Genomic DNA, 18,898 nt, shown 5'->3' on the forward strand with positions numbered 1-18,898 from the left:
GTGTTCCATTTTAAAAAACATATGTTTGTGTTAGGTTAGGTTAGATTGCAGTCGGTTATGTCAAAAATGACAGGTTTAGAAAAAAAAATGGAGAACACAATTTCATTAAGGATGTGATTATCTACAACTTTTATCTGAAAACTTGTTATCTAAAATAGATAATAATGAAATTAGGGAGTAATTTGAAAATAGCCCAAATTTGTTTTCTTCCAAATATCTAGTAATCCATAAACTTTTTCAAAAATCCGAAAAGTGCATATCTTTGTCCTCACAAAACTGCAATTCCGTTTGACAAAACCTCTAGCTCCAGTAGTTTCCCAGATACCCATAGAAAACATCGTAAAAATCTCACCCTGTATATCTTTAATAATTTAATTGTTAAGAAAATAATAATTTTTTCATTTAACTTATTTTAGAAAAAAAAATAAAAATAACTGGATTACATTTATTTGTATGAGATGATAAATTTAACTTTTGGTATTAGTGCGAAGGTTAATTTATTTCTGGATCATAGTAGGTCGAAAACAAATGGTCTACCGTAAGCACATTGCAGTGCCAAATAAATGGGATACTGTAAAAATAGACCGAAAAATGGATATTTATTAAAAATTATTAGGGTTATTTCTGTAACACGCGATACATTTTTGATTACATGTGGGAATTATAATAATTTAATAAGAAGATATATTTAAAATAAACCAAGTTATTGTATAGAGGAAATTATAAAATAGGTGTTGAAATATTTATTGTACGCATCGTAGGGCCCTCAAAAGTTACAGACGCTTTAGCTATAATTAAAAGTCAAACTCATTAGCCGCTTAACTGTCTGGGGTTATTTTTATAGTCGATAAAATAATTATTGGCCATGCACCAGGATTTAGGGACCTCAAAATATTTTCTGTTTTTACTAAGTTGAAGTCTAGTAAAATACGATAGCCACTTAAACAGGAAAGATGCGAATGTGATCGATTCGAAAAAAGTTAAGCGCGGAGTTAACGATGTATCGTTTGATATTTTGGTCGATTTATTTTTGCAGCGCGTATTGTAGTAACGTAATCAACGTGGGTGAGTAAACACGTTTGTTTCATTATACAGGAAGCAGAAAAGCTTGAAACGGTTAAATATTTTAGGGATTATTTTTGATAAAGATCAGGCGCACGATGATCCCAACTGGGATGTTATTACCCAAAATATCAATCCAGAACTCAAGTTTACTGTTCCAGAAATTAAAAATGATTTACCTTCGGATGGGTTTGAAGCCACCAATATGCGTAAGTAATTGTGTTTACTTCATCGTCGACATAAACCTTTATCTCATTTCTTTCTCTAAATATAGTTTGCAATATGGTGCAAGAAGAAAATAGTATAGCTGCATTATTTGGACCGAAGGATGTATGGATGTCTGCAACACTAGAGACTGTATGTTCTCACTTGAATTTGCCTTATATTTTAATAAACTGGAGACCGAGAATTTTTGAAGCACAGGATGTAACTTTCAACTTATATCCTGAAGCATCCATCCTGGCTCAGGTGAGTAACAAATATATAAAATTTTAATTTATTTTTTTATCAAGTGTGTGTCTCGGTGAAAATCATTTCCGGTTCTGAGAATAGAATGAAATTATATTATATCACAATAGAAACGCCTTTTTTATTTTTAGGACATTAGGAAAAAATTCCACCATATTTTCATGTTTTTTCTAATTTTCTCTAAAACGGTTAGAAATTTGGAAAAGTATAAACGGGATTAACAATTTTAGAACAAGCAACAAATTTTATGAAAAATGCATTTTCCTCATAATGTTAGTAATAAAAAAGTTTTTTCTCTTGTAAAGAAAATCCAGGGATATACTGTACATACAGTGTTACCATAATAAATGTAATAACAAATTGACTAGACATACCAAGTAGGTGGTACCAAATTATTCGTAAAAAAAATCGGTAAAAAAACTTTTAAGTTAAACGGTTTTATCTTATGTGCACTGAAAACTAGAAAATAATAATAACAATTAGGTATTTTGAACTTCTAGTTCAGAAATATTTTAGTACTAGGCAGAATAGCTTTTAGGCATATTAGACTAAAATAAAAACGTGGGGCCCATTAACTATTGCTGTAATACTTTCTTCTATACTAAGTGTGGATTGCATCGACTTACTATAATCGTAACTGGAGATTTTGACAATCAATAACCAGCCGTGGCGGCTTCACCAGCGAACGCCGAGCTCATGATCTACCAAAGTATAAAGATATGCTTTGCCATAGGTAGGATTTCAGAGGGGCCCCACGTTTTTATTTTAGTCTAATATGCCTAAAAGCTATTCTGCCTAGTACTAAAATATTTCTGAACTAGAAGTTCAAAATACCTAATTGTTATTATTATTTTCTAGTTTTCAGTGCACATAAGATAAAACCGTTTAACTTAAAAGTTTTTTTACCGATTTTTTATTTTCTAGTTTTTAGTATTTAACGGTTTAGTATTTAACGGTTTAGTATTTAACGGCCTACCGAATATTCCTCATTCTATTTAATTCATTTAGTGCATCATTATTACATGTTTTTTACATGTTAATTTATTACAATCCTGACCTGATAATTTATTACAATCTAATTCCTCAATACATAGCCCTTCCAGAGACTTGACTTGACTTAGAGCCACGTATGCTTGCCCTTCCTCAAACAATTTTGAGCCCAAATACACTACTGCATGGTCGACTGTGCTGCCCTGCATTTTATGGACGGTGGATGCCCATGACAAAATTAAGGGTAACATCCTTCTTTCAGCCGTACCATAATTGAATTTTGCTGGAAACTGTATGGCTTTCGGGTGTATAACGTGTATGCCGTCTCTGCCAAAGTCAATCCAAACTGATGGTACATCTGTTTCGTACATTTGGGTTCAACGGAACTGAGGCCAAACAATTTCTGTAATGTGGCCTATAGCACCATTTACCAATCCTTTTGCAACGTCAATGTTGGACCGCAACATTTTCACAAATCACCTATTTTTTTTTATCTGTCCTTCTAACGTCACACAATCTTGGACACAACTGTTCTGGACACGACTACTCATGCCCTCACCTAATACGCCATTTTGTAACGACGTCCATCTTGGATTTTAAATTTTGTCATAATCACAGTATTCTACTAGTGTAGCCCTTTCATTTGATACCCATATTGAGGGGGTTCTGAAAAAATATGAAATCCGCCATTTTGTTCCGGCGGCCATCTTGGATTTACAATGTTATTGATATTACTATATTGTATTGTCATCGGAACTAAAGGTGTGTACCAAATTTCAGATCAATCTGACAACAGGAAGGTACTTAAATTTCAATTTCTAATTTTGACCCAAACAAATAAATAAATGCCGTACGGGTCGAGCTAAATAAAACCGTTTAAAAACTTCAACTCATGCATTTATACCATTGAGACATCTTTCAGCTGGCCCGAAAAAAACACAACAAACATTAGAAGATCATATCAATTTTCCAAGACTACTTGATTATAAGATAAATGGTCTTAACACAGTTATGGCACTCTTAATTAAAATTTAGAATACTTTTTTTTCAATTTAAAAGTTGACATATCATCATCTTTTTGAATCAAATAAAGTAAAAATATACTAAGGCTACCATTTAGAGATCTAGAGTTGTAGCCATTTCCGTTGAAAGAGGATTTGACCGAAACTAATAAGATACGTTAATCAATCCCGATTTATAGCATATACTAACATACCAAATCTGGTTTTTATATGAAAAAAATAAAAAAATTATAAATCGGTATAAAGGATATGCAAAGAGTGAATACTATTGCATGTACAAAGAAAACTCACATTACCATTTACGTGCACAATGCAACTCTTTTAATCTCTAGTTAGTGGATGGATTACTTATATTTAGGGATTATGCGTAGCATTTTCATAGATTAAAAAATATATCTTTAGTACCTACACAAAACCAAAGATTGGATGGCCTGTTTTGGGCAGGAGAAATCACAAAAATTAGAAGTTTGGTGTAACTTGTCCCAATTAGATTCAGCGACTAAAAATTTGCTAATAAGCTAACCGAAATACATTATCGCTAAATAATATTTTTATCAAAAGACTATGCCAGAAAAAGAGTTATAACGATAATGACTCTATCATATAGTACTCTATCATATTCTGCTAACGACATTAAATATTGTATCAATCGTTTACCAAAGAATACAGTGGATACAGGATCCTTTAGGATTAAGAAACCCCAAAATATACCACCAATTTACCACAATTCCTACTTTACACATTTCGTTAACTGTGTTAGCATCATCAATAAATGACTAACTATTATAATTTTTTTAATCATATGCTAATGATGCATTATTAACAAAACTGGTATGCTGAATTTAATACACAGTTTTGGTGTAATTGGTAAACTATAATTTTTTAACTAATTATTATTAACCAAAATTTAGAAACGTCTTCACCAGAGACCCTTCCACGATATGTTCCGATACCCTAAAAAATACATTAAGTATAAATTGATTACAACTCCTAATTTATTGTAATCTATTTTAGGCGTATGGTACAATAGTAAAGTCTCTTGATTGGGATACATTCGTCGTTCTGTATGAAGATGATGAAGGCTTGGTAAGGCTTCAAGACGTTTTAAAACTCCAGGAGCACAAAGACGACGTTTTTAAAAATACACTTATGGTTAATAAATTGGATCCCTCTGGAGATAGCAGATATATTTTAAAGAAAATTAGAAATACACCGATATCTAGAATAGTATTAGACTGTGCCACTGACAAAATTATTGATATTTTGCAACAAGCCAAAGAAGTTAAGCTATTAACTGATTTTACTACCAGTCTCTTTTTGACTTCATTGGTAAGACTTCTGTGAAAACTAAAAGTCTGCACTAGGTATATAACATTTTATTTTAGGATGCTCATACATTAGATTTTTCCCCTGTGGGAACAAAATCAAATTTGACTACAGTAAGATTATTCAATCCACAAGAAGACAATTTCCAGAAACAAATATTTAAATACTATCCTGAGAGTGACCCCAGTCAAATTACAGTAAGCGTATTACAGGGTGTAAATATATGAATTGCATAGAAATTCGGGAAGTAATTTTTCGTATAATTATTTTTTGATTTTGGCGTTTCCTTTCCTAACACGTCATATATCAACTTTGGGGTTTTCCTTTTGATAATTTTATACAAAAATTCATCCTTATCTTTAAAAAATAAATAATCTCCTATATTCGTACACCTTGTATAATAGTGTTTTATCGAAACTTCAATAATAATTACTGAAGATATTATAATTTATAATTATTCTACATTTTAGGTTGAACATGCCCTGATGCATGATGCCATGATACTATTAGCCCAATCATTAAACGTTATGAACTCAAAGCAAGAAAATGAGGAGATATCTTACGATCCAATATACTGTAATTCAACTGAAAAATATGAAGACAGGTATGGTCTCGTAGAAGCCATACATGAGGTAGTACCTTTTTAGTAACGATATTGTTTTATTTCACTTTTTATATGTTTTTAATTTCAGACTGAACTGATTAATGGTCTTACAGGTACATTTAAATTAAAGGATGGAATAAGGGACAGCTTTATATTAGAGGTAATGGAAGTTGACAAATTGGATAGACCTATAGGGATATGGAATTCGGAAAATCCAAAATCGATATATTTGACCAGAAATGCTACTGAAAGAGAGGCCGAAATTCAAAACAGATTACAAAACCACAAGTTTATTGTTACTTCCAGGTTTGTTGAAAAGAAAAAAGATATATAAATAATAGTCTAAGGGCTAGCAACATTTTCGAGAGAGAGAACTTTAACAAAGCTGGTTCTTTAATATATCATTTGTGATGCTCTCTTAAACAGAGTGCGGGTCATCTGGCTGCCGGTAGACGTTGCGTTTACTACTGCGCATCACATCCGTAGAGGGTGTCCCATTTCCGTGTGTTTTATGGGATTTCTTGTTTATGAGTAAAGATACAATGATGCGTTTTACATATTACTTTGCCACTTTTTTATGAAACTAAATACATCACACATAGATTTGTCGTAGCCTTCTTAGTTCCTGAAATACAGGGCGAATTTGAGATTGATGCATTTATATACATACATAATTGATGCTTATTTCAGGAACTAAGAATAGGACAAATCTATGTGTAGTATATTTAGTTTCATAAAAAGTAACAAAATAATGTAAAAGCCGAATCATTGTATCTCTACTCATAAACGAGAAATGCCATAAAACGCACGAACATGGGACGCCTTGTACAGATGTGATGCGCAGTAGTGAACGCGACGTCTACAAGCAGCCAGATGGCCCGCCCGCTGTTCAAAAAAGCATGGCAAAAGATATATTAAGGGACCAGCTTTCTTAAAATTCTTGTTATAACAACGTTGCTAGCTCTCGTACTATAAGTAGCTAATTTTAATTCTTTGTGAAAAGAATTAAAATAGTTAATTAAATTCTTGTTTTGGGTAAATTTGCCGGACCTGTTATTTTGATTTTTAATTTCATGAAACAAAAAAATATGAATTTAGGGCTTATACAATAATACATTGAATGAATAAATAAAATAAAAATAAATAAATAGCGCCCATGTAATACTTTTGACATATCACATTTCAGATTTGGTTTATTTTAACCCTAGATCATATATACTTACGTGGATAAATTAACGCCATAAGACATGCCATTTTCAAACCTTCTTTATTGCACTTATGAAACGTTCAATAGGTTTGTCTTTCTCGAGGACCTTACTTTGCGCATGCACATTAAAAGTTCCAATTCCAAAATAATTATAATTTTATACGGTTTAGAAAGTACAAATTATACATTGTTATGGAAACCAATTTTTCATTGTCATCATATTGTCATAATCATTAATTTTCTAAATATTCGCCAAAATAACTAGAAATTGTTAAGTGTGTGAAAGTTCTAATATAAAGGTCCCAGAATTATCTTTTCATAGGCAAGTAAAGTATTCAGTTGTTCTTTTATTAATATTAAGCCACATGCATACTTTCTGGTTAAATTTCCTAAGAATATTGATATTCGTACGGAGTGGCTAAATGTATTTTTATATAATTTAATTTTTGTGACAATAAACATTCAATTTATTGTTCAAATATAAGCATTTTACAAATTAAATTTTTAAAATTAATGTAAATTTGACGCGCGGGTAATAGGTCCTCGACAAAGATACATAGAGTAGTAGCACCGCGTGTGCAACAAAAAAAGAAGATAAAGGGAAGTCGTTGATCTGTTTGCGACAGTTTCCATAGTGATTTACTTATCCACGTAAGTATATATGATCTAGAATTTTAACACAGCCTATTTACTAAACAACCAGTCTACTTTTAACGATCAGTTACATCAATAATTTCCAAAGTGGTCACCGTACTGCCTCATGCTTATCGCTTGTTTTTTGTTTTTAAGTTTTAAACAATATACTAATATATTTCTAATAAATGTTATTTCTATTTTTAGCTTTTGATTTTTATATTTCAGGATAGGTCCACCTTATTTATTTGTAAATCCAGATCCCGAAGCTTCAGGAAACGGGCGTTATTATGGTTACTCTATAGATTTAATCGCAGAAATTGCTAAAATATTGAACATAACATTTGAGTTTCAAATAACCCAAGACAATTTACCAGCAAACTTAGTCAAAGATTTAAAAGAACGGGTATAATATATTAAAATATTGATATAAATCATAAAGTCACAATAATTTCATTTTAGAGAGCTGACTTAGCCATATGCGATTTCACAATAACTCCCGAACGAAGAGAAGCTATTGATTTTAGCATGCCTTTTATGACATTAGGTAATTTACCGTATTTTATTAATAAACAGAAATTCGCAATTTAATTCATAATCAACATATAGGAATAGGAATTTTGCATAAAAAAGCTGAAGAAGTTGAAGAAGCAAATATGTACGGGTTTCTTGGTCCGCTGTCGTCTAAAGTATGGTTTTACATAGGCGCTCTCTACCTGTTTATGTCATTTCTCCTAGTGTTTATTGCCAGGTACAGAAAAATTATATACTAGAACTCACAAATAAAATTGCATCTTCTCTTAGGATGTCTGCAGAAGATTGGGAAAATCCCCATCCTTGCGACCAGAATCCTTCAGAATTGGAAAACATATGGGATCTCAAAAACTGTTGCTGGTTAACTCTAGGTTCTATTACTACGCAAGGTTGTGATATTTTGCCAAAGTAAGTATAGTCTAAGTGTGTAAAAATAAAATTTCATCATCCTCCTCAGCTTGTTCAACCATTACCAAGTATGGTGTAGCCTCCCTCACATACTCTCTTTGTAGTCTCAGTAGGGCCCATTGTTGTCTATTGTTATATTGGCTATGCGGGCTCAAGTTATCCCTGCTAATTTCCTAACATCATGGTCCCATCTCTGATTTGATCTTCTCCTAGGTCTCTTAATTCCTCGTGGATACCATGCTGTAATTTTTGTGGTTCATCTATTGCCCGTCCTTCTTGCTAGGAGTCCTGTCCATTGCCACTTGAGGGATTTGGTACTGTGGAATTCCCAAAGCTGGGTCATTTGTCGTATCCACTCTATTCTTTCACGATATTTTCTGGTTATTCCCAGCATATTTTGGTTTGTTCCCAGCATATTTTGGTTCATCTGTTGCCCGTCCTTCTTGCTAGGAGTCCTGTCCATTGTCACTTCAGGAATTTGGTACTGTGGAATTCCCAAAGCTGGGTCATTTGTCGTATCCACTCTATTCTTTCACGATATTTTCTGGTTATTCCCAGCATATTTCATTTCATTGAACGTTGTGCGACCTGCAGTTTCCTTATAATGTCCGTTTTAAATGTCCAGGTTTCGCATGCATAAATCATGACTGATAGTACACATTGGACAAATGTTTTCTTCTTTAAATAAAGTGGCATTCTAGATTTGAATATGATTGAGTTTCTTCAATAAGTACTCCATGCTAACTTAATTCCTCTGTTGATTTCTGGTAGTAGAGATCCTGAGCTGTTGTATTAGTTGTCCCAAATATATATTACTCTTCGAATATTTCAAGTGTTGTCTTATTTATTAGTTTTTTTTTTCTGTCTATTAGTTCGTTATAGATTAATTTAGTTTTTGCTAAATTCTTTTTGACACCTACTTTATTGCTGATTGTATTTAGTTTGTTAATTTGTATTGTAGTTCTTCAGGACTATCGGCAAGTAGATGGTTAAAATATTGTCCATCTATTTTTAATCCTTTATTGGCCCAGTCCAGTTGGCGGAATATTCGTTCTAGTGTTGCTGTAAACAACTTTGGGGACATTGTGTCTCCCTGTCGTAATCCTTCGGCAGTTGGACACCTTGAGTTTCTTTTATATATCATTACTCTTGCTTTGGCTTCTTTGTATATATTGGCGAGAGTTTCTATATAAGGCCTGTCAATACCTTGTTTAGCAGTACCTTTTCGCTATTATTTCTTTATTTTTATATATTTTTATTTTAGAGGATCGTGTACCAGATTAGCTACCGCTAGTTGGTGGTTTTTCTCCTTAATCATTACCAGTTCATATACAGCTAATTTGGCAGCTTTTCTAACTATGTCCAGAAAGGATGATTCTATTGATTCGGTGGAAGAATTAGCTACACAATCCAAAGTCAAATACGGTAACTTAAGGTTTTTTCTTAATTATTGTTCCTTTTCTATCCGCTGTATTTTGAAGGCTGCCAAGAAGGTGGCTCAACAGCTACATTCTTCGAAAAATCAAATAACTCATTATATCAACGAATGTGGAACAATATGGCAATGGACAAATCAGTATTTGAAAGTAGTAATGCCAAAGGAGTTGAGAGGATCTTGTCAACCAAAAATGCTTTATACGCATTCTTTATGGAGTCTACTGGAATTGAGTACGAATTGGAAAGAAAATGCGACTTGAGAAGAATTGGAAATTTACTGGACTCTAAATCATATGGAATAGGAATGCCGATGAGTAAGTTTACTTACACAAAACAAATCTTAGTGTTGAATTAAATTATTATTAGACGCGGATTATCGACACTCTATTAATTCTGCGGTATTAAAACTTCAAGAAACGGGAAAACTTATAGAATTAAAGGAAAAATGGTGGAAAAAACAAAGAGAAGGCGAACCATGTCCATCGGTAATTCAGTGAAATAAATTATTTAGAGGGTGTCCCAATATTCCGTGGACAATATAGGATTACTACGTATTTTTGGAATCAAAATGAGTTAATGGCACATCAATTACATTAAAATGCTTCCTTTGTCCGCTAGAGCGCATTAAACTTTTGTTTTTAGACATTCATAGCTTTTCCCATGTGCTCTTCATTTGTGATATTCAATGAACAAAAAATTCCATATTTTCGTCAACTAGATTATAGCGCATAATATATGTTATGTGCCCACATAGCTTAATGTGAAAAGAAACATATTTTTTTCTCAAAATGTATGCGCGGTCTTTTACATTTTATGAAAATAAAATCAATGGAGTCAATGAAATTTTAAAATATTTCTACGAAAATTTATATAGGGGTGGGAGTAGTTTTCACCCTTCCCTTACTTTTTCTTGATTTTTGTAAAAGTTAAATATTAAAACATTTAACAAGACATATGCACCCCAAATCTCATTCAAATCGGAATCCCCCTCCTCCTAGGTGCCTTCTCTGTTGAGGTTAGCGATCAATATGGCATATGACTCTCTGTCCAGAGCTTGATGGATAAGGGTGTTTCCGTCGGTGTGTGTCTAATCTCTTATGTTACGTAGTCATGACTTCTTTTTCCTCCCTATGCTTTCCTCACCGTCGATTTTCCCTTCTATTATCAGCTGTATTTTTTCATTTTCTCAGTGCCGCGCTTTGTGTCCAGCAAAGTAGGTAGTTTTTTGATTTTAATTTTGCCTGTTAGGTGTGTGACTTTTCATTTTGTTTAAAACTTCAGAGTTTGTTGTTCTTAGGTCCAACTTATCCTCAGCATCCGTCGGTACATCCACATTTCAAAAGCATTAAGTCGTTTGATGTTCTCCTGTGTTAGCGTCCATGTTTCGCATCCATATTGAAGCAGAGACCACATATAGCATTTTAATGTTCTTAGCCTCGTTGGTATAACTATTTTGGGATGGCACAAGAACTTCCGCATGTTTAGGAACCCAGCCCTAGCTATTTTAATCCTTCTGATTTCCTTAGAGTGGTCTAGCTGGCTGTTTAATTCCCTGCTCAACTAAATATATCTCTGCGTGGTCTCTAGTTGGACGCCGTTTATCATTATGTCGGTGTTTTCATTGTCTTGCGAATGACGGTGTTAATCTCTAAACTCATTCTAATGCTCTCTTCTGTCAGTTTGCTCATTGGAGTTTGCAGCTGGTCTTCGGAATAACGGTTATTAAAATATCTTAAAAAATGTCTTTATTTTTTTAAATTTTAATGCTCTCTAACGAACAAAGAAAGCACTTTTGTATAGAGGTATATTGTGGCCAAGGAACTTATTTTCATTCCTTTAATACGTATCTCCACATAATTCTTTAATTCGTAATCTCCACGGAATATTGAGATCCCCTGTATTTAATATTAAGAAATAATATTTTAGGAAGTCGAAGAAAACACTGACGCCTTGGCTTTAGAAAACGTCGGTGGTGTTTTTGTTGTTTTAGGGGTATGCTTAGGATTAGCATTTATAATAGCAATTTTAGAATTCCTATGGAACGTCTACAATGTTTCGGTGGAAGAACATGTAAGTCAAAATGTATTTTAACCTAGCTTTTAACTATGAATAATTATGATCTCCATTACAGTTAAGTTACTTCGAGGCTTTTAAAGTCGAACTGAAGTTTGCCTGTAACATTTTTATAACAAAAAAGAGAGTCAAACCACTTCTCTCGGAATCATCATCATCAAAATCGGAGGAGGATTCTAAAACTAACGCAGGGATCCTTACCGGGGCAGCCTCGTTCTTAAACATTAATACCAGTATTATTCACAAAATGGGAAACGGAAATGTGGATACCAAATCGGTCCATTCAAAAAAATCTAACTCGAACCGAACGACCAGTTGATATTGTTTTAACCTTTAAAATAATACGAGTAGTAATATGTAATAAAATATGTTTAGACTCTTAGATAATTGAGTAGAACAAACCTGAAAAAAAAATCTAAAAATTAGAATAAGATAATAAAAAAATGTACAAAATAGAATAGTAATTTTTTGTAAACACCGCTGCAATTTTAGTATTTTTTGTCCATTATGCAAAATTGTATTATTATATAGTAAACCACCGCTGACAAGTTGGTCTCCGTTGGATCAACGCCCAGCAGTCTTTACAAAAAATAACTACTTTTTTCTCTTTCGCCAAGTGGCGAAATACCCATAGGACTTTTTTGAATATACAGGGTGTTTCAAAACAAATGCATTTTCAGAAGTGAAATTTCAAAATACGCAGGCTGGGAGCTTCATAAACGTTGGGTCAACGACACACGAGAGGAAACGTGGTAGGACAGACGGCTTAGGAAAAATCGTCCGGTTTTAGTTTTATCTTGTATGTCGAAAGAGATAGACTAATGTTATGAAAACACACTTTCTGGTAATTTTTTCACTTTTTTAAAATGAGTGGAAGAAGTTGAAATAAACTACCCCTATCATTCTTATTAACGAAATTTAAAGAAAAATCTTATCAAACACATACAAAAAAATTAATTTGGATAGTTCAGTTTGTTTAGAAACTTTTTTATCTCTTGTATTTTTTTGATAAAACTCACCGATTTGAAATTAAAAAATAAAATGTAAAGCATTAAATGCCAGGACAAAAAATATTTTCTGATAAAGAATCTAGTGGGCTGCTGTAATTTTTTTAGGAAAAAATCTAGTCGGCTGCTGTTACTTTTTAGGATGTTCCTAATATTATTTTATGTGACATTACTCTACTGCAATACGTTATTATCTAGATGATTATTATTATCGTTATTATCACTAGATTCTTAATCTAAAAATGTTTTTTGTCCTCACATGTAATGCTTTACATTTTATTTTTTAATTTCAAATCGGTGAGTTTTATCAAAAAAACACAAGAGATAAAAAAGTTTCGAAACAAACAAAACTATCCAAATTAATTTTTTTGTATGTGTTTGATAAGACTTTTCTTTAAATTTCGTTAACAAGAACGATAGGGGTAGTTTATTTCAACCTCTTCCACTCATTTTAAAAAAGTGAAAAAATTACCAAAAAGTGTGTTTTCATAACAATAATGCTTCCATAAAATTTCATTAGTCTATCTCTTTTCGTTTTCAAGATAAAAAATAAAAACATAATTTTTCCGCCATCTTTGTACCGCGATATCTCCCTAATGGTTGACTTTTGACCCAACGTTTATAAAGCAAACTACCCTTTATTTTGAACAAGGAATCACCCCCTAAAGTTTTTCGCATTTGTTTTGAAACACCCTTTATAAATCTGCCACATAGATATAGACATTTTTGAAGTGAAATTTCTTTACGCAAGCTGGGAGTATAAATTCAAGGCCGCGACACGACACACGAGAGGAAACGTGGCAAGGACAGCCTACGGCTTAGAAAAAATCGTCCGGTTTAAGTAAAATTTGGTATGTCGATAGTCTGGACCAAGGCCAACTTGACCGTGTACGACCCGTGTCACTGGGACAGTTAGTTTTGAATCATCAAAATTTGATGTCCGATCGCGACCAAATTTGGTGGGTAGGCTATGTGAGCGACGGTGCATATGGCAAATTTGCCTTCAAATTCTTTAATTTAATAGCTGTTAGTATGAAGTTTCACTTCAAATATACGCACATAGTGCACACACAATTTTTTTATAATAGTTTTAGTTTAGCTATTGATAAGTTGTAGAGATTGTAGAATAGAATTGAATAAAAATACGTTTGCCTTTGATATTATCCTTCTAGTTATCCTTCTATTTATCGGCGACTGCTGGTAGTATTTCGATATCTCTGGTTCTAAGCATGGGACTCGCACATACTTTTAGTAAGTTAACTTAGGACGTACCAGACCCATTTTCAAATCAATAATTAATTTTGTTGTTTTATACTTTTCTTTCACATCTCATCAAAATATTTTGAATAACATTGCTTGTCCTTCTGTACTGGCGTTCCGAAACATTACAATTGATTACCACACCGTACAATAAAAAGATACATAATTCCCATATAAATTCAACAAAATATGTTTCTTATGAAATAATTATTGCTGCTCAATATTTTGTAATATTATAAAACTATATTTTGATGCGGAAAATTGGTATTGCTTTTTGGGTTTGGTTTGATTTGGTTGTAAAATGATATCTGTCTCACAACGCAATCCTTCAAAGACATGGAGGTGATGCTCAGTCGCCGAAAAATAGAAGCAGATAAAGTAGGACTAAGCATAAACATCGACAAAACAAAATTAATGCGCATCAACACATATAACAACACTCCGTTTAGTGTAGGAATCAAAAATGTCGAGATGAGTTTACTTACCTGGGAAGTATTGTAACAGCAAACTGTGGCGCAGACGCGGATATTGCCAGCAGGATCACGAAGGCGCAGCGAGCCTTTGACCAACTAAAATCAGTTTGGACCTCCTGTCAACTCTCCATAAAAACAAAATTAAGAATATTCAATTCCAACGTCATACCAGTTTTACTATACCGGGTACGTCTCAAAAGTGGCTCACCTCTATAACTTTTTATTTTTTCAGATAAAACAACGTGATTTGGTGTGTTAGTATATGACATAAATTGGGATTGATTGACGTATTCAATTGTTTTCGGTCACTTCCGGTTTCACCGGAAATGACTACAACTTATGATTTTTAAATGGCACCCTCGGTATTTTTTTACTTTATTCGATAGAAAATGATACTCCGAATCGAATGACATATCATATGTCAACTTTTGATATTTTGCCATATTTATGGTTTATTTGAAATTGTGGTTCATCACGACAATTTAACTCAAAATTCCAAGTGTGTGGTATCAAATTATTCGTAAAAAATGTTTTTTCCAAATATGCTAATGAGCCATCCTCGTTCTATTTGAAAAAATTGAGATATGAGTAAAAATACGATTTGAGCATCTTTTAACCGGCCAGGACAAGACCCTAAAAACATAGATCAAATCGACGATCAAATCTATTTTTCCAAGGCTCCTTGATTAAAAATTATTGTTTTTAACACAGCCATGGCACTCTAGATTGAAATTTAAAAGAGATTTTGTTTTTGAGTGACTATCTCAAAAATTGACATATGATATGTCATTCGATTCAGAATGTCATTTTCTATTGAATAAAGTAAAAAAATACCGAGGGTGCCATTTAAAAATCAAAAGTTGTAGTCATTTCCGGTGAAACCGGAAGTGACCAAAAACAATTAATCCCAATTTATGTCATATACTAACACACCAAATCTCGTTGTTTTATCTGAAAAAATAAAAAGTTATAGGGGTGAGCCACTTTTGAGACGCATCCGGTATGGTTGAACATGAAGAGTGACAAAAATATCTATCAACCGCCCATAGGTGTTTATCAATCGCTGCTTGAGAAAAATACTAAAAATCTTTTGGCCAGACACCATACGCAATACCGACCTGCTTCATTTTAAAAACCAACAATAATTAGGCATTGAAATTCGCAAAAAAAAATGGGTTTGGATAGGTTACACCTTCCGGACACCTGATAGTAGTATAGCGAGATCAGCGTTGGAGTGGAATCCCCAAGGAAAAAGAAAGCAAGGACGACTTGCCCAAATACCTATAGAGACGTTCCATACTGGATGAGCTTCAACCAGTAGGTAGATGGAAGGAAGCAAAAACAACTGCCAAAAATAGAACCCGATGGAGAGCTTTCACTGAAGCCCTTTGCACAGGATCCTATATAAAAATATCCAAAAAAAATTATATCAACTTTCAGAGCAGCCAGTTCCGAACTGTCTAATCCATAGTCCGCGCAAATAATTCGGAATAATTCTCCAATCCGACAAGTTCGATTTGTGTCTATGTTCGCTTCGATGACGCTGTCACAATAACGGCCAAATAAACATTAATCCTCCAGTTCGGAGTTAATATCGGAGGACGTACATTTTAGGAATTACTAAGATTAGGGTGGAAACACTTCGAAACATTCGGCATCTCTTTGTCCTATCTCCGGGACATAATCTTTGGGTTTGTCTAGTTTGCAGCACTAAACGTTTCATCTGAATTACGCCCCGAAGGAACGGAATTATTGGCCAATTGTTACACAGTTTTTTTCCGATTTCGAGTTTAAGATGGATTATTTAGTTACGAGAGATGAATAGTTTTTGGATGAATAAGTTTATTATTATAGGCATGTCCCAAGTAGCATTTTTCGACACAAAATCGAAACAAAATTGCTGTTGAGAAACAACAGTTTTGTCACATTTTTAATACATATGTTTCGTAACATAAATGGCTTTTTGTTTCGAAACACATTTTGTGGCTCACATTTACAAAGGTTTCGTATCCGTTTTGTGCCTGAGAAGTTTTGAAAAATTATTTAATATACTGGCAACATATATTTTTCCGCAACATGTTTTTATGTTTTAATTGTGTTAAAATAAGTAAATAAAAATGTTTTAATTATTTTGACGAGAAGTTTTTATTGGCGTTGTTGAAAGGTGACTAGCTCGAAATTTTCGAATGATTCCATTTATGGTCGATTCATTTTCGAAACACGAGTTTCTCTCTTTTTAGACACAAATATGATATAATGTAGATGATTTGTGTCCGACTCAATGTCAATTTTATAAAATAATCAATTAAAATACCGTCATGTTGGCTAGTGATAGCTTATTTAACTAAAAATATATATTTTTATCCGCTGTTGAGCTTTTAAACTCATAAGAACGCGTTCTACGTACATTAATTTATATATATATTTTTCAGAACCATGATATAGAAATAAAAATTAAAATCTATATTTCAAACAAAGAAATAGTTTGTAGCAGCAAATAGTGATTATGTATAGAAGGGGCATTAAAAATATGAAAGTACATTATTAAATTAAACGATAAATTTGATTTTGCCAGACATTTTTTGTGCGAGAAAACCAATGGTTGCTTTCATTTTAAAGTCCACATACAGACATAGACTATTTTAGTTTGGTATTTTGTTTCTTCACATTTAGATTTTTTACATATTTACAGTGGCTGATGAAAATGGGAACATCTTGGACACAAATTGCAGAAAATGCTTCAAAAAATGTTATCTAAAAGTTTTGATTCCGCATCGAAACATTTCAAGAGAAACGGCTAGTGTCATCACACTGGAAACACATGTAGAAAAGCCATATAAAATATATAGTTTTCGAAAATAGTTGCTATTTAAAGTATACCGTTTCCATTGTGTGTCAAGAAATAGACACGATTATTAAACGGCCCATACATTGGTAACATGATGCGCAACAACCTGTGTTGCGCATCATGTTGCCAATGTATGGCCTCTGTTTGATGCGTTGCGCAATTGTTTGATAAGTTACAAGAATATTTGAATTCTTTTGTGCAACGGGACTGTTTGCGCAACGCGTTGTGTATTGTATGTATGTGTTGCACTTCTTTGTGCAATATTTTAGTTTTTTTAGTTATTTCATCCTAATTCTTTGTTTTCTTTTTCGTTTTTTGGTAACATCGACATCATTCAGGGCACAGATGATAATAATTGTTTGATCGACATGATTGTTTCTCGAACAATGCACAAATTTTAATAAAAAGTTTGATCAAAATTTCGCTAAGTGTATGGGTGATGCAGTTGTGCAACGCAACGTTGCGCATCGCTTTGTTGCGCATTTTGTTTGATAATGAATGAACCGCTTTAGAAACATTACCTAAAATGTGTCCTAAAATGTGTCCAATAATGCTACTTGGGGTATATCCTGTCACAATCATTTTCGGTATAATATTTAGCTGATGTTAACTAAAGCATAGTATATTTTATTTTCCTGTCGTAATATTCTGTACTAAAGCTTTTCCTTACTTATTTCATCTGAGAATTATATTTTATAATATGTGTTTGGTTTGGTTTGGTTTTCTTTTATTTCATTTAAACTCTTTGTTATGCCCAATGGTTATACTTGGCGAAAAAATGTATCTCTTCAACTTCGTTGAACATACCCAGGGTGTATGTTATGCCATAGTATCATAACAATTTGAGTGGTAAAATTGTTTATCATTTTTTTTAGGTTTCTTTCTTTTGATTAGTTAAAAAATACTTTGCAAGTTGTTTTAATAATTTTCATTTAAGTGGTGGTATTTTTTCTACTTTTGAAATAAAAAATGTAATGAGGTGCAGACAGCAAACCTGTAAGTCTACCTGTATGCGAGAATTTATTATCTCGAAGCAAAAGCAAAGATTTAATCGTCAACATTCTCAATAACACAGCCAGACATAATGCCAGAGTTTGCGGCAGAGGAAAGAAAGTTTTCCGCGAATAATAAGCAACTTTTGAGATGTTCGTTGAAAGTTTTCCAAAAGTGGACCAAAGAATAACGCCACATCGCGTAGCGGGATATATTATTCATCATTCTCGCCGGATTCAATGGCTTCGTTTCGGGGAGGTTTCGAGAGATTTTGCTAAATAGTTAGGAAACCAGAGATACACTTCACCTAAGCTTACTGTAATTTTAAGTAACGCTTGATTATAATAATAAAACAAGTATCAATTTGCGGAATTCTAAATTATGGAAGCTAAATATATATTGGTTTTATAGCCATATGATTTACTTCAAAAATATTCTTATTTCCTCATAAAAATTTCATAGAAAATAGAAACAGAATTCAGGCTAATTTCTGTGTGAGTGTTAGGACCGGTTAGTTACCTGAAACAAAATTCTTGAATTAGCTTGAATTAAT

The 18,898-nt window shown here is 32.9% G+C and overlaps 1 protein-coding gene across 1 annotated transcript; it reads left to right on the forward strand.

Annotated features, from left to right (window-relative positions):
- Positions 1-934: 934 nt before the first annotated feature.
- LOC115875192 (glutamate receptor ionotropic, kainate 2-like) lies at positions 935-12,382 on the forward strand. Its single transcript, XM_030890597.1, has 16 exons — positions 935-1,065; positions 1,131-1,271; positions 1,337-1,530; positions 4,557-4,871; positions 4,928-5,065; positions 5,339-5,500; positions 5,561-5,778; positions 7,541-7,718; positions 7,775-7,859; positions 7,922-8,063; positions 8,117-8,254; positions 9,519-9,679; positions 9,736-10,005; positions 10,058-10,176; positions 11,618-11,761; positions 11,823-12,382. The coding sequence occupies exons 1-16, from the start codon at positions 999-1,001 to the stop codon at positions 12,081-12,083; spliced, it is 2,733 nt and encodes a 910-aa protein (XP_030746457.1). The 5' UTR covers positions 935-998; the 3' UTR covers positions 12,084-12,382.
- Positions 12,383-18,898: the final 6,516 nt, after the last annotated feature.

The sequence above is a fragment of the Sitophilus oryzae genome, unplaced genomic scaffold (assembly GCF_002938485.1).
Source record: "Sitophilus oryzae breed Bouriz unplaced genomic scaffold, Soryzae_2.0 scaffold_1351_pilon_pilon, whole genome shotgun sequence".
NCBI classification, from domain to species: domain Eukaryota; kingdom Metazoa; phylum Arthropoda; class Insecta; order Coleoptera; family Curculionidae; genus Sitophilus; species Sitophilus oryzae.

Coding starts and splice junctions, on each gene's coding strand:
- LOC115875192 (XM_030890597.1), top strand. CDS start 999: ATGTATCGTTTGATATTTTGGTCGATTTATTTTTGCAGCGCGTATTGT. Junction 4,872..4,927: donor GTCTCTTTTTGACTTCATTG/GTAAGACTTCTG, acceptor ATTTTATTTTAG/GATGCTCATACATTAGATTT. Junction 8,255..9,518: donor GGTTGTGATATTTTGCCAAA/GTAAGTATAGTC, acceptor TTTTTATTTTAG/AGGATCGTGTACCAGATTAG.